At 40.4% G+C, this 15,643-nt stretch overlaps 2 protein-coding genes across 3 annotated transcripts in view; one reads left to right on the top strand and one right to left on the bottom strand.

Annotated features, from left to right (window-relative positions):
* Positions 1-944: 944 nt before the first annotated feature.
* Positions 945-7,042, bottom strand: ilkap (integrin-linked kinase-associated serine/threonine phosphatase). Of its 2 annotated transcripts, none has more exons than XM_050065818.1 (10): positions 6,710-7,042; positions 5,435-5,581; positions 5,199-5,316; positions 5,010-5,116; positions 4,652-4,745; positions 4,341-4,428; positions 4,071-4,207; positions 3,292-3,411; positions 2,400-2,481; positions 945-1,155 (listed from the first exon to the last, which is right to left on the bottom strand). In XM_050065818.1, exons 1-10 carry the CDS (start codon positions 6,750-6,752, stop codon positions 1,015-1,017), a joined length of 1,077 nt encoding a protein of 358 aa, XP_049921775.1. In that variant the 5' UTR covers positions 6,753-7,042; the 3' UTR covers positions 945-1,014. The 2 variants fall into 2 exon arrangements, with proteins under 2 accessions (XP_049921775.1, XP_049921781.1); XM_050065824.1 differs by having other exon boundaries at positions 5,444-5,581.
* A 2,173-nt stretch (positions 7,043-9,215) lies between these two features.
* Positions 9,216-15,643, top strand: part of LOC126402854 (latent-transforming growth factor beta-binding protein 2) — a 74,532-nt gene continuing 68,104 nt past the window's right edge. Inside the window, exon 1 of the mRNA XM_050065176.1 lies at positions 9,216-9,509. Within this exon, the coding sequence (XP_049921133.1) occupies positions 9,316-9,509 (194 nt within the window). The 5' untranslated portion in view covers positions 9,216-9,315. The remainder of the gene's footprint in view (positions 9,510-15,643) is intronic.

Raw genomic sequence — 15,643 nt, 5'->3', positions numbered from 1 at the left:
CCCTCTGACCATCAACGGGGCTGCTGTGGAGAGGGTGAGCAGCACCAAGTTCCTGGGTGTGCACGTCACAGAGGACCTCTCCTGGACCAACGACATCACATTACTGGCCAAGAAAGCCCACCAACGCCTTTACTTTCTCCGCAAGCTGAGAAGAGCCAGAGCCCCGGCCCCCATCATGCAGACCTTCTATAGAGGCGCCGTTGAGAGCATCCTGACCAGCTCCATCACGGTGTGGTACGGCGTCTGCCCCGTGTCCTGCCGTAAGACCCTCCAGCGCACCGTGAGAGCAGCTGAGAAGATCGTCAGTGTCCTTCTCCCTTCCCTTCAGGACACATACTCTACCCGTCTCACCCGCAAAGCCCTCTGCATCGCTGGTGACCCCACCCACCCGTCACACAGCCTCTTCAGCCTGCTGCCATCAGGGAGGAGACTGCAGAGAGAAAAGTAATTTCGATCCTCTGTATGTCCTGTACATATTGTAGAATTGACAATAAAGCTGACTTTGACTTTGAAATTAACATATTGTTACCCTATTCACATAACTAATAGATGTTGCTGAATGTAGGAGGCACAAAATATTTAATATTTAATACACATCCTTGTCTGACAATCATTTGATTTCCATGATATTCACACGGTTTGGTCTAACATTGACGCACAATTAGTGCGTTCTCAGCACCAAATAGTGGACACAGGAAGTGTTACAAAATGTGAAATAGGTCTGTGCAGCACCCACACTTGACAATTTTGTGAAGCAGTTATTTTGCTCAGTCCCCAGGGTGGAGACCAGTGCTGTATACTGTTACTTTGTGGTATATTTATAGTGTATCTTATACTAAATAGACTTAACTTTGGAAGATACCCACACTGTGTGTAACTGTTTCCAGAAGTGAACAGTAGTGATGACACAAACACAGATGAATAAATCACTTGTACAGTTGAGATAAAGAAAAACATTTTTATTGGAAAACAGACGAGACATCGAGGAGGTTAGCCAGATGTTTGTGTGTGTGTTCAGAAGCCAATAGAGAGCAGGATCACAGTGACGTTGTCGGCACAGCCCCGCCTCACCGCCTCACTGGCCAACTGTTGGCAAGCAGCTTCAAACCTCACCTCCTTGTCCGTCAGCCCCGGCTTCGGCTCCACACTCCCTTCCTGCAAGGGGGAGTGGGGGGAGGATCCTTAGCACAACACAGACTAATAATAATGGCATGAAGATATGAACAATAACGTCCAGTTTATTACAACTCTGCTCTTATTTTGGTAGTTTTCACTCTCGCTTTTGTTAATATTCTTTGTGTTAACTTCCGTTTGGGGGATAATCATGCTTTCTGTTTTGAAACTACAGTTCCCACGATGCTTTGGGGGATGTAGAATTAGCCAGTAGGTGCTTCTGCTTGCAGTGCACCCATGGATGTACAGAGAACAATCACTGGATTACTTTAATACTAAAGAAAACTTAAAAACGTGATGATTCTCGTACAAGTTGTGCAATCGTAAAGGAATGTCTTTTGGTCAATGGATTCTTTTTTTTTTTTTTTTAAAGATATTTTTTGGGCCATTTTGCCTTTAATGGACAGGACAGGTAAGTGTGAAGGGGGGAGAGAGAGAGAGAGAGAGGGGATGATATGCAGCAAAGGGCCACAGGCTGGATTCGAACCCGGGCTGCTGCGGCAACAGCCTTGTACATGGGGCGCCTGCTCTACCACTAAGCCACCGACGCCCCTGGTCAATGGATTCTAAGCAGATTCTTTAAAACAAGGTTTTCAAAGTCTCCCCTTTCCTCCCTCAGATAATCATGCTTTAATTTGCGGATCTACACTTCCTACAATGCTTTGTGCACCATTAAATGTATGCCAAATTAGCTGTTATCAGTTCCTGTATGCAGTGCACCCATGGATGTACAGGTAACGATCACTGAATTACTTAAATACTGAAGAAAACTTAAAAACATGATGATTCTCAGGCAGGTTCTACAGGTAAAAGAAGCAACTATTTTTTATGATTTCTAAGCTGATTAATATGTGATATGATATTTATCTGAAATACTGATAATATCAGGAAGTGTAAGTCATGCAGGCCATGTGCAGTTTTGTCTTTTGACCAAGGGAAAGATTTTTGACTCATGTTGACAATTACCATCAGCTGTAGCCTCAAAATGCTTGGAAGAGATAAATTAAATAAAAACTAATCTCAAAATTTGGACTAAAATTTCACTCACGTTTTTGTCAACAAAATCTAAACAACTAAAACTTTACTTAAACTAATAAAAAATTTCTTCTAAACATTAAAGCTAAATGAGAACAAGTGAGCACAGCACAAGTGTGTGCACACACGACTACGTGTACATCAGAGCTGTAATCAAATCAAGACCATCCTTAGAAACAGAAGACAGAAACCTGCAGGACGTTGAGGACGAATTTAACAGCTTCATCAGCAGAAAACACTTTGAACAACCCGTCACAGGCGAGGATGATAAACCTATTGACAGAGAGAGAGAGACAGCCATCAGCACCTGCAATCCCACAGTTTCTGCAAGAACTAGTTTCAAACGTAATCACCCACACACTTTGATTAAACAAACAAGATTGAATGTTATTTTGGGAGCTTTCGAGGTAGGTGGAGGTTTATTAAATTATGACAGAGCCAGGCTAGCCGTTTCACTTCATTACCAGTCTTTGTGGTAAGCTAAGCTAACCAGCTGTAGCTTTATATGTAAAAGGTTCAGACATGAGAGTGGGGTTTCTTAAGTTGAAAGAATAAATAAATGCTAAAAGACATATATACATAAAAATAAATGCAGAGGTTAGGCCCTCCTACCTCAACAACATACAGACACAAATACAGAAATAAATGTAGTTTTAAAAATGAAATAAAACTAAGATATTGCTGTCCTGCTTAACTATAATTTTTATTGATTTATTTATGCACTTAACTATTTATTTCATCATTTAATTATTTATTCAAAACATTTTTCCTGTATTTATTTCTGCATTTATCCATTTTATTTATTTAATTTTTGTATTTGTTTATACATTGATATATTTATTTCCATACTTATTTGTTCCTGTATTTATTTACTTACTCCTGCATTTAATTTAACATTTATTTGTTCACATATTTATCAGTTTATTCCTGTATTTATTTTTACATGTATTTCTTTATTTCCACATTTACTCCTGTATTCATTAATACATTTGTTTACTTATTCCTCTATTTATTTACATAATTATTTACGTACTAATTCATAAGTCATTTTTTTATCCTCTACAGTGGAAGTTCTGTTCTTGCCTGTCATTGGCTGTGAGCTGACACCTCCTCACGTCGGGGGTTGAAATGACTCCACAGCGTTTGTACTGACCATCTCCGATAGACCGAGACACTTCGAGGACACCCAGCACCCTGCCATCTCTGTAACACACACAAAAGTTAATCAGCAACTGTTTTCATAATCCATCAATCCCTTATGACAGTTTAGCAAGTAAAACATGCCAAAACATCTCCAGCTGCTCAAATGAGAATATTTTTTGTGTTTTCACAGTGAACTGAACATTTTTGTGTTTTGGACTGTCAGCTGGACAAACCAAGACATTTGAAGAAGACGCCACTCTGGACTTTGTTGTGCCTGTAAAGAGCTTGTCAGGTATGAAAAGTATCAGGATCTGGTTAGTTTTCCTGACTTTGCTTTGCCAAATGTTTTAGTGTCGTCCTTTACATGCAAACTAACCTGCAGCATGTCCTAAAACACAATTCAATAAGTTTTTTTCAGAGCTAGAGGTGGAAAAAAATGTTTGTTCTTCTTCTTGACTATCAGTTTTTTCCATGCTCCTTTTTCTACTTTTTAGCATTAATTCCGTTGGAGATTTACTCACAGCTGCTTTAAAACAAACCAAACAAGTGCATTGGCCTTACACAAAATTAGGCCCTAAATCGATGACAGTTTAAACTGAAAATCACCAAACTTGGTAGATATTTGGAACTTAACATCTGCTCTCAAGTTAAGTTCTAACTTAAGGGCCAGGGGACATCCTTCAGACCAGATCCCTTGTTTATGAATGTAGGTGGTGTACCTAACGGTGCCTCCTGCCCTCTGGATCCTCATCCTCTCCTCATAGATGGTTGGGTTGTGTTCTTTACTGAGAGCGAGAGTCACCGACCTCCTCTGTCCGTCTGCTCCTGATGTCGCCTCCATCCGACACAACACGGCCTGCGGACACAAACGCAGACAGACATGAACTACGATGTCCTGCAGAGGTTTATCTGATGGTGCATTGAGGCAAACATCAGATAACCTATATTTAAAAAGGTGTCTGACTGATGATGATTAAACCTCAGTTTACCCTGCTGTCTCCCAGATTGGCCACATATATCATGTCATCCACCACCAGCACACAGGTGGCTGTGGTGCCGTCCTTCCATGCTGGCTTCCTGTTGCACAACACAGAGAGAAAACATGAGACAAAAGTACATTCACCAATATTTGTTGACACTGTCTCTATTAAAAGTATGCCATCAGCAGCTCCTGTTTGCAGTGTACTCATGGATGTACAGTCAATTATCACTCTGATACTGAAGAAAACTTAAAAATGTGATGATTCTCAGGCAAGTTCTTTATTCTGGATGTAAATGTTTCATCTCTTTCAACACTTACTGGCTAGAAGCTTTCTTCAGAAAGTCTTCATCCGTCTGGCGGAAAGTGTCCAGGAGACATTTCTTTATGAGCTTGTCCACGTTCTCCGTTTCTCCTGAAAGAGATGACATGTTTCAACCATTAAGGAGGCGGCGGTGTTCGTTATACCACAGCTCGTCCTTCCTGTGAAATAACAGGAGCGCAGTGCCTGCTCACTATTTACAATCAAATTTAAAACTTTTCAAGTCATCAATCATTTCGAGACATCAAGTCATTAATTTGGACAAATACATAACTACAAATACCTAACTTTTAAAAAACTTAACATGAAGACCAGCTGTGTGATAATTTAAGAGTGGACTGCCCCTTTAAAACTCACCACTGGGGAACTTCTTGGCCAGATTGTGGTGGAGATGCTCTGCAGCGAACCGAGAGGCTCGAGCTCCACCGTGACCGTCAAACACAGCAAAGTACGAAACATTAGATCTGCAGGACACAAAGGACACATCAGAGACACTTCCTCCACTGATGACTTTCTTTTGGACAGCTGTCTAGTCAGAGAACTTACACTTGTCCTGGCAAAGTGGACAGATAGCTGCTCATGTCTGGCAGCACCACGTGGGCATCCTGCATCTCCTCCCGCTCGCCTCGCCTTGCGGCTACGTAGCCTTTCAGCACGGGGAGGCCTGGATGATGACACACATGTCAGTCTTTAAATGCATCATCTCTAGACATCATATTTCCTTATACTCTTTAATTGGAGGAGAAAAAGCAAACAAACGTTGTGGTGGAAGAGATGAAAACCTTCTTTACAAACTTTTTTGACCTCCTCCTCCCCCTCCTTTTTATCACACTCTGCATCTTCTCTTTTTCGTTTCAATCTTTTCTCCACCTCTTCTTCTTCTTCTTTGGTGGATTGTGGTTGAGCTGTGACCGCTGCAGAGACTGGACCTGTGTGGAGAGAATCCAGAATTTATAAAGTATAAAATGGTGGTTTAAATGTAAAAGGCGTACAGATGTAACAATTAAGAGTTTTAAACAGGGACGGACGATATCAGATTTTTTGCTGATGTCCAACATGCTGATATATAACAACTTTTTTATTTTTTTAATATAAAGATTTTTTTTGGGCATTTTTAAGCCTTTAATTGATAGACAGACAAGCGTGAAGGGGGGAGGGAGAGAGAGAGGGAGTGACATGCAGCAAAGGGCCACAGGCTGGAGTCAAACCCGGGCCGCTGCGGCAACAGCCTTGTACATGGGGTGCCTGCTCTACCACTAAGCCACCAACGCCCCATATAACAACTTTCTGGCTGATAACCGATACCAATATCAATATATCCACTATCTTTCCCACCTAATTTTAAAGATCAAGTCTCTTCTGTGGTGGAATCATCATATTATGCATGCATACTTTTATCACAATGGCCCACCAGCAGATGGAGACATGAAACAATGATTTTCGGTGTATGTTATATTCATTCATTGTGTAAAATAAGAAAAAGCATGTTGGCTGATTCTGATGATGCAACAATATTCTTGTGCATCCCTAGTTTTAAATCTTAAGCAGAATCATACAAATACTACTTCCCTGTACTGCAGATTTGATATTACACACACTGTTAGATATATGATATTTTCAATCAGAATCTGAACAGTATATCTGTCACATAAATGTAATGGGGTAAAAAGTACAATATTTACCAATGAGCTCTAGTGGAGTAGAAGTATAACGTTACAACAGCATTTACTGGAAATACTCTAACACTGTAAGGTACAGTACTTAAGTAAATGTACTCAGTTACAGTCCACACAGTTTATTGATTACTTAACATTTCACTGCATTTTTCCACCAGTTTAGAAGTGAAAATACTCCCGTGTATTACAAGAACATTAGACACTTTACTCATGCAGGTAACGGACATAAATATCAACTGATAATGAAGGGTAAAACCCTTACTGGTCTTACTGGTATTTCTGATAACGCCAATGATTGTTCTGCATCACCAGTGCTAACGTCTCCCCGTTCAATGCATTTTGTTTTAATCAATATTTCACCGTTAATTCGTCTGAACTCACCGGAGGTCTGTGTCGGTTCTGGCAGGTCGTCGAAAAGATCCATTCTGCTCAGTTAGCTCAGCAGCTAGCTAACTAGCTAACTAGCCTAGCTGCCGGAAGGAGCTAACTAGTTAGCTACCTGTCTGTGCCTGTGCATGTACGGCTCGGTGTCTGTAAGTGTGTGAGCTGACGGTAAAACAAATGTGTGAAAGGTGTCATTAAACGGGTTAAAATATTCAGACTGCCGTTCAACGGGTTCGTTGGTTTTAAAAGCAGAAACGTGGACCGTTAGCTCCGGCGTGGAAATATTATTGCGGTTTATTTCTAGCTGCTGCTAGCTTCTTCTTCATTGAGTTTAATGGCGGTTGGCAAACCAGCTTTCAGGTGCATTACCGCCACCTACTGGAATGATGTGTGGAGCAGTAGATAAGGAAATAAAACTAAATTCTCTAGTATCCCTGTTACTCTTAAATAATTAAATACACAATAAATAGATAATCATAAATACCTACTAACAGAAGTACTAGTTTTAACATTGTAGCACAATGCACATTTTTTATTTCTATTTTATTAAATTTATTACCTTATATTTACACACTTCTATTTCACTCTCATTCTTACTCTTTATAATTCTCTATTCTTTACATATGAGCAAGTGTAACAAATCACAGTTTTCTCTTGGGGATCAATTAAGTATTTCTGATTCTGATTCTGAATCTGAAGCTTAGATGTATTCCTCGATGTCTCTCCTAGTAGATTCCCTAAAGTAATACTCTGCTTTTCCTCTGTTATTCCTGTTATTAACTCTCTTCTTTTTTCATCATACCTGTTGCAATATATTAGTACATGTCTGACTGTTTCCAGTTTGTCACAGTGTGTATACAGTCCAGTAGGATGTTTCCCCATACTATGGACAGTTTCATTTAATCCTGGATCCTCAGACGCGTAATGATCATCTCCTCCCTTGGGCTCCCACTATGTTATCTACCAACACTTACCTGTTTTTGAATACTGTAAAAATGTCTTCCTGTGTCTCTGCATTCCCAAAATGTTTTGGTTTTTGCATACAGTCCTTTATGATAGTTTTAACCTCTGCCTTACTTAATGGTACTTGCATGTCAATTAACTGTCGTTTTAGTGATTGTTTAGCCAATATGTCTACTTTCTCATTTCCTTCAACCAGTGCCATTGTAATGCTAATAATATTCCACTTCATCCAGCTGTGAACACTGACAGGTGCTTCCTAACAATGAGGCATGAAGAATCCAGCAGTCTCTGTACATATGAATGTCTTGTGTTGGTGATGGTCAGTATATCTTTGCACTGTTGTCCACTGTGGTACTTCTTATAGGTTTCTCTTTCCTTTCCTTTTTATTTTTTTTAAACAATAAATAATAACATGCTCTTCTCTTTCCTGCATGTTATATCACAGATCAGATCCCTCTCTGAATGTACAGTTACATATTGTAACCTGCTGGAAATAATTAGCAACAGGTGCATGTCAACCAGTATCTCTCTCAATAACCAGGGTGGAGCAACAGACAATGGTACAGTGGTTTAGCATTATGTCTCCTATCCCAGTTCCATTAACTGTGTTACCTTCCCCAGTAACTAGACCTTCATCAGGCAAACAGTTTTGTAATGAAGAGAAACCCTCATAAGAAGTGGCTGAGAGTTTGCAATCAGTCACATTACCCATGTTCAGTAGAAAGGCATAAATACCAAACACCAGTTTGTGTGATAACCTACAATGTTATACACAGAGATAGAGAATAAAGAAGTAAAAATTAAAAACTGCACTGAGACCATCATACACATACCCCTATAAGTAAATAATTAAGAATAAATGCTTAAATCCTTATTGTTAAATTGCATTCTCAAAAAATACACATTGCAAAATTACGAAAATATTCATGACCATAGCTGTATAAGGTGCGGCAATCCTAAAATGGGATGAGGTGATGACCACATTAAATGCATCAATATTTATAATCCAATAATATAATAAAAACTGATCTGAAATGGGCCATTCTGCACAGGGCGTACTTTTCATTTTGGTACTTTAAATGTATTTTGATGCTAGTATGTTTGTACTTCTACTCAAGTAAGAATTGAAATGCAGGGCTTTAACATGTAACAGAGTATTTCCACACTTCTGTACTTTTACCTGGGTTACATTTTGAATTTAGGCCTTTTACATGTCATGGAATACTTCTGTTTATTTCCTCCGCCATTTAGTGAAAATAATAATAAGGTTAAAAATAGAGTTTGGACTAAATTCACCACTCAGACAACAAGATGTTAAATTATCATCAGTGTGACTATGAACGCTGTTAAAATAAAATCTTCACTTCCCTCCTTGTTTCCTTTCCTTCCTCCTGGGCTCTTATTGGCTACTCAGAGGCTCCTCTGGTGTCAGCCAATAGGGGCAGGGAAGCAGCTGTTCTCTGCTCCTATTGGTTGACAGGACAATAAAGCCAGAGGCCGGACAAGTGTGTGTGAGTGGCGTCAAACTTTCAATCAGTCACAGATCCGACACTTTCAGTGAACTGCAAATACACGCGATGCATCAGTCAGTGTTGTGATTGATTATCAGTAAGATATTGATCATCATCAGCTCTGTAAACATGCGGGTTTCTCTCTGGTGCGTTTGGATTTTAACTCTTCACACCGCAGCTCAGCATCCTCCTGAGCGGCAGGAGGGAGGCGTGCAGTCCGGAGGGAGGAGGAGGCAGAGCACCGGTACACCGACCCTGCTGCAGCCGGCGGCGGTGAGGGGATCCGGGGAGAAGCTCGGCGGCAGGAGGGCACCCTTGAACGGGTGAGCAGCACATACATCTAACACCCTGAACCCTGGTTGCAATCAGTGTTTGTATGTGTGCCATAATATTCACACAGACTTTTTGTTAAATGGTCCAAAACCTGCTGAACACACTCATGTCAAGTTTGGAGAAGAAGGACCTCACTGAGTTTTGTTTTTATAGTTAAAGACGTAAAAACAAACAAAACCATCAATCAGGTCATCTATTTATGATTTAGTGTCTGCAGCACTTCTTACAGACTGCATGTAATATACATAATAATATTTAAGATAAGATAAAAGTTTTATATTTTTCCTGTGCAGCAATATGTCAAGAAGTTCTTATGTAACTGCTAAATTACTGTAAAAAATACAACTTTTTTCCCAGTTAACCATTAAATCATTTACTATATACAATCAGGTGATGGTCAATGCACCTGAAAACATAGATGGATAGACAGACAGATATCATAACACGTAAACATTAGAGGTGTAAATCACTGGTTTAATCACGATACTTTGGACAACGATACGATATTTGCCGATATAACAAAGTCTGTCACGATACGATTTCCGTTCAATTTGATTCAGGGGCCTGTGATTGATATGAGACGATATTATCTGCCCATGTAACACAGTCTGTTACAAAAGAAGCTGCCACCCCTTTCTTTTTTATTTTTGGCCATAAAAAATAAAAACAACAGCTTCAGCATGTTCACATCACATGAATTAGCCTAGCAGCTAGTGGACTTTTTCCTCTACTCGTACGTTAATGAATTATACATATTGTTATTATTTTTCTTACTTACCTTTGGTTTAAGTCACTGCATCTCTCAACAGAACATCTTGTTGAATTTCAGCATGCATGCACATTTTTTCTGCCAAACATTGTTAAAACAGAGTAGCTAATGTTGCTGTACTGAGAACATAGTGGAGCGAGATACTCGACCAGGCAGGTATGTCATGTTTTATGTCTTAGGGGGCGTCGGTGGCTTAGTGGTAGAGCAGGCGCCCCATGTACAAGGCTGTTGCCGCAGCAGCCTTTGCTGCATGTTACTCCCTCTCTCTCTCCCCCCTTCACACTTGTCTGTCCTATCAATTAAAGGCTAAAAAAATGCCCCCAAAAATATCTTAAAAAAAAAAAAAAGTTTTATGTCTTAGGGGGCGATCACACCTACAAGGAGCGCTAGAAACGCCGACGCTTCAAAGACGCTTGAAATGACTGAAACGCCCTTTCAATGAGCGCTCCTTACGAGGAGCACCTGTAGAGCGGGGGTTAGCCATCTAGCTAGCTAACCTAGCTAGCTAATGTTAGCATGTTTATCGTCGTAGTAACGTTTAATGACATTGTACTCACCCGACAAATTCACTTGGCTGCTCACACAGCTCCAAGCGTGTGCTCTCCGGTGCTTATTGCTATACTGAGGTATTGAGGGATTGTATAGCTCCTCGTAATTATAAACAGTCAGGATGAACCGTTCGTCATTGCACTGCATTGCCATTGTGTTTACACAATTTACCTCACCTACTCTCAACAACAAAACATGAATGAAGTTGACGTGATAGCAAAGCCAGCCTCTTGCTTGATTCCATGGATTTGATTGGCTGCCTGGGCCAAGTACGACAATGACGAAATGGTACTACTGGCGCCTGACGCCCAAAAGTTGAGATTATTTCAATTCTCAGCGTCTACAAACGCGCGTCTAAAAAGACACCAGAAAAAGAATGCGCGTCTAAAAAGACGCCAGAAAAACGCTCGTCATAAAAAATGCTTGAAAACCAGTCAGACGCGCCATATCATAGGGAATCATTTGTTTTACTGGCGTCTCGTTTCTAGCGCTCCTTGTAGGTGTGATCGCCCCCTTACCGACACTGTTTACACAGTGCTTTGTCTGTTGACGTATTTATTCCCGAGTAAATAACGCTATCCTCATCGTTTGTTTCTTGGTTGTTTGCCATCTGCCTGCTGCTGTTTGATGCAGAATTTCAAAATAAAGGCGTAATCTAAAGATGACGATATGAATCGATGTTTTCACTTTGCATCGATGATACTGGATTGTTGATCATTGAACTGATAAATTGATCCAGATTGATGGACTGTTACGACCGTCGTTAACATCTGCTGTATGTCTGCAGTTGTTCAGTGGTGCCAATGCAGGTTGTCACTGGTGAAAACTGATCCCAGTCTAAATCCACTTCATGTAACCAGATATATGTTAGCAGCTGTGAGGCTGCATTATAGGTATGGTCACATGACGCTTTGTTTCTTACGAATGCTCGCTCTGTTTCGGACAAATTCAAGTGTGTTTTCTGTGGTCCGATGCAGAAGTTAGCATTGCACTGGTTCCCTTGTCAAAAAGCTGATGGGGTTTTCCAATGGATTTTGGATTATTGCGGAAAATAAGCTCTGTGGCAAATCAATGTTTATGATACTTACATGTTTTGTTAAGCAAGATAATCTTCACTCATGAACACCACATTTATGATTTTTGAAGTCTACATGCAGTCGCCAGAAATAAAAACGACGATCTTTATATTAAAATGTATCTGCATTCGTATGCAGATATTTGTTGTTTTTAAAAAAAAAAAAAAATTAGCCGAAATGAGCGGCGTACGGAAGAGGAAGTCTTGGCTGGAATATCTGCTGGCTACACCAGGGGTCTCATTCATAAAACAATGTGCAGGATCTATACTAAAAATGTATGTATGAACAAAAGCCAAAAATGATGTGCGCCATATTTGAACAATCAGGCTTCCACCACACCATCTGTTTTCCCAATGTCCCGTCTCCAAAATGGGTCAAAATTTCTCCTATTATGTCTGTTTTTATAGATCACAGCTTTTGTATGGGACGTGGTGTACACCTGTTTCGGGCCTCGTTTTGTGTGTATACAATGTCTACATGAGACCCTTGATCTACCAAAATATTGGCCATTGCCCCCAGTCTGATCAGAAAGATTGACATATCAATACATATCGATTCTGAATATTTGAAATGGTTTCAATACTCATTTTCTGCAGTATCGATACACTGGAATCAGCTGCGTTTTCTTGCTCTCTGACTGTTAAAGTTCTCTACAGTCATTCGGCTGTTCTCTGCTACTAACCAAGAAAAGAAAAGTCTTCATCATGTTATAGCCTTGTTATATCGATGTTTTTATTACATTTTTAATTTAAGTCAGTATCACTCAACCTCTGGAGAACATGAACGTCTGAAATAAGTTAAATCCGTCCAGTTGTTGTTGAGATATTACAGTCATTACCAAGTTCACCTGAAGAGAAATTTTACCTTCCAGCTGTTTTTGTACCTGTGTGTGAAAGCATCCGACCAATCAGCATCTGTCAGGTGTGTCAGACTGCAGACACCTCAGGAATGTGTGAAATTCTGTGCGTGTGTGTGTGTGTGTGTGTGTGTGCGTGTGTGCGTATGTGTGTGTAAGCAGCGTCAAGTGCAAGTCTGACTGACAGTCAAGTGATGGATGCAAAGTCAACACACACACACGCACTAATCCTAAACCCTGTGAACTGACTGACTGGGCTTATAAACTATAAGTGTGTGTGTGTGTGTGTGTGTGTGTGTGTGTGTGTGTAAACAGCAGATTTAAAGAGGTTTGTATGGGTGTGTGAAAAGAGGAAAGAGTCCTCCCTGACTTCAAAGTCCTGTTGGACTGTTGACTTGTTTTTAGTGTCACTGTGAGGACCGGCTGTGCTCAGGGGACTCTTTCAGATATGCTGAAAGTTTATAGACGTCCTGACCTCAGCACCCCTTCACATTAATCTGAAGACTATCTAACATGTCGGTCTGAATAAGCACCAGAATCACTTTTATAGGAAAAGTCACAAAGCCATATCTTACAGGTTGGCAGTGTTGGAGGAGGTATATGCAGGGTTCCCACGGTTATGAAATTCCTGGAAAAGTTATGAAGTTAGAAAAACTGTTTTCCAGGCCTGGAAATGGTTTGGAAAAGTTTACAGTAAACGCTGTTTTAGATTGTTAAAAATATATTCATAAAAATCCCAAAACATGTCGGACGCTTCATTAAATATATTCCCAGTACCACTAATTTAAAATCTAGTGCTGTGCTGCGTTATTGTTAAAACATCACTAGTATCAAGTGATACACATAGACAAGACTGGCATTGGGCTATCGCCAAGGCTGTGTCCCCTTTTGGGTCACTGATCAACTTGGACAGGGAAAGCCTAAAGGGACACGATGGCGATTACCTTCTATTTATTGTATGTAATGCATACGCTCAGGTTCAGGCAAGGTCGCAAAACAATTATCAGGCACGTCAATAGAACAAATGGTTGATTAACAAGAGAAAAAATGCATACAGCTTGTCAAATTATAAGACAGACACATCAATTGCATTGAAATCTATATGATCTTTGGTTTTCAGTTCCCCTGATGGGGGCATGGCCTTGACATTTTGCAAACTACACGATTGTACCGGTCTGGTCTAATGTAATGTTTCAAGTGACGAAGTGTATGAGCTGACTGGAGGGAATGTTGGATTTCCTGCAGCTTCTTAGGCCCCAAACGTGGCTGTTTTTCAGCGACCTGTTGCCACAGACGGCTGTTTTTATTTTCACAGTTTTAAACAGAACAGACAGAGTTTTGATCTGTCATAAAGCATCTTAAGTGTGAGCTTCTGTTTTCATCTGTGAAGATGAAAAGTGAGAGCCAACAGAGCGGTCAGTGTTCTCACAGGAAAAAGGAAGGCAGACTTTTTATTTGAAGTTGAAGGTGTTGTTGAGCAGAACACAGACGACACGCTGTTTTTTGAGAACTTTCTGCTGACGCAAGGTTTCTTCCTCACAGTGACTTTCAGTGAGCAGAACAAGAGAGCATCTGTGAACTCGTTCAAACCTGATCTGAAGTGACCGCCTTCATTCAAAGGAGCAAACCACTGATTGTGTGTGCTTTAACCACTGTTCACTGAGAAACTGACAAAAGCACTCAAAAACTAGACAAGGAAAGACCTCCAGCAGCTTTTTGCATCTTTTAATAGGTTTTTCATGACCTCAGAGGTGTTTTACTGGCAACATCTTTGCCCGCTGCTAAAACCAACTTTTAATATACAGTATTTCTAATGATCTCAGCTTGTTTTTTTGCATGTTTGTTTGTTTGTTTGTTTTTGGTGCAAAGGGACATTAACCCTCTCTAAATTGAAACTTGAAACTTTCCTTCACCACTCCCTAAAGGTCTTGGGCGTTAATTTAGGTTTGGATCTGCAGAGACTGAACTGAACTGAAAATAGTCATCAACATGTATGTATGTATGTATGTATGTGTATGTATATATGTATGTATGTATGTAGGTGTTATTAAAGGAATACTCAGACGATTTGGGAGTTATGCCCTTCTGTATCATTTTCATATTGAGACAACATGATCGATATCTTTTTTCTGTCTGTGTCTGTCTGGGTCTCAGCGGTTAGCGTTGCAGCTTAGCTTAGCGAATACAATTGAAGTCTATAGGGGTCAGTAGCCTACTCGGTAAAAGTTAACAAATAAACTTTACAGGAACCCTGAAGCTGGCATTTCTGCACGTGCATTTAAAATAAACATGTTTAAACATTAATTCGAAAAACGAGAGTCCTTTTTATTCATTTTAGAAGAAGTTTGATACACGGAACTATAGTGTGTTTACGCCCTGCGTGAAGGGATACACCGGTGAGCAACAGCTGCAGCTGGCTCTGGGACAGGTACACTAGGTCACTCGGTAAAAGCAAACAAAGAGACGACACAGACGATCATGCCTCAAAAATATATTATTGCAACTTGCAAAAACATTCAAGGCAAACCTACAGGCTAGATGAAAAGGCACTGTAAATGTGCATTATAAAGCGATATTACTGACTCGACTGAAAGCTGTCCATCAGCTCCTGCAGGCCAGGGGCGTTTTTACCAGTTAGGAACATGAAAAAATCTTTCAATCACGCCAGGATTAGTGATTGCTGCAAAGTTTTCACTCCTTGTGATGCACTCTCTGCGGCAGTTTTCTTCCTAATGATATATCTCTAGCGTCTCCAACGAGTCTCCCCTCGGCCCCTTGCTGTTCTGCTGCCTCGGAGGATTCAGCCTCTCTTCTCGCCCACTCAGCATCCAACACCTGGAGTTCCTCATTTGTATACTCCGGCTCAAACAGGTA

The sequence above is a fragment of the Epinephelus moara genome, chromosome 2 (genome assembly GCF_006386435.1).
Source record: "Epinephelus moara isolate mb chromosome 2, YSFRI_EMoa_1.0, whole genome shotgun sequence".
Taxonomy (NCBI): domain Eukaryota; kingdom Metazoa; phylum Chordata; class Actinopteri; order Perciformes; family Serranidae; genus Epinephelus; species Epinephelus moara.
The sequence above is the reverse complement of the archived record's forward strand: the minus strand, read 5'-3'. Positions and strand labels throughout refer to the sequence as shown.

What these genes read in the sequence shown, in the direction of transcription:
- ilkap (XM_050065818.1), bottom strand. Translation starts at nt 6,752, where the DNA reads ATGGATCTTTTCGACGACCTGCCAGAACCGACACAGACCTCCG. An exon ending in CTGAAGAAAGCTTCTAGCCA is followed by an intron (nt 4,429 to 4,651) that starts GTAAGTGTTGAA and finishes GTTGTGCAACAG; the next exon opens with GAAGCCAGCATGGAAGGACG. An exon ending in CAGCTCACAGCCAATGACAG is followed by an intron (nt 2,482 to 3,291) that starts GCAAGAACAGAA and finishes CTCTGTCAATAG; the next exon opens with GTTTATCATCCTCGCCTGTG.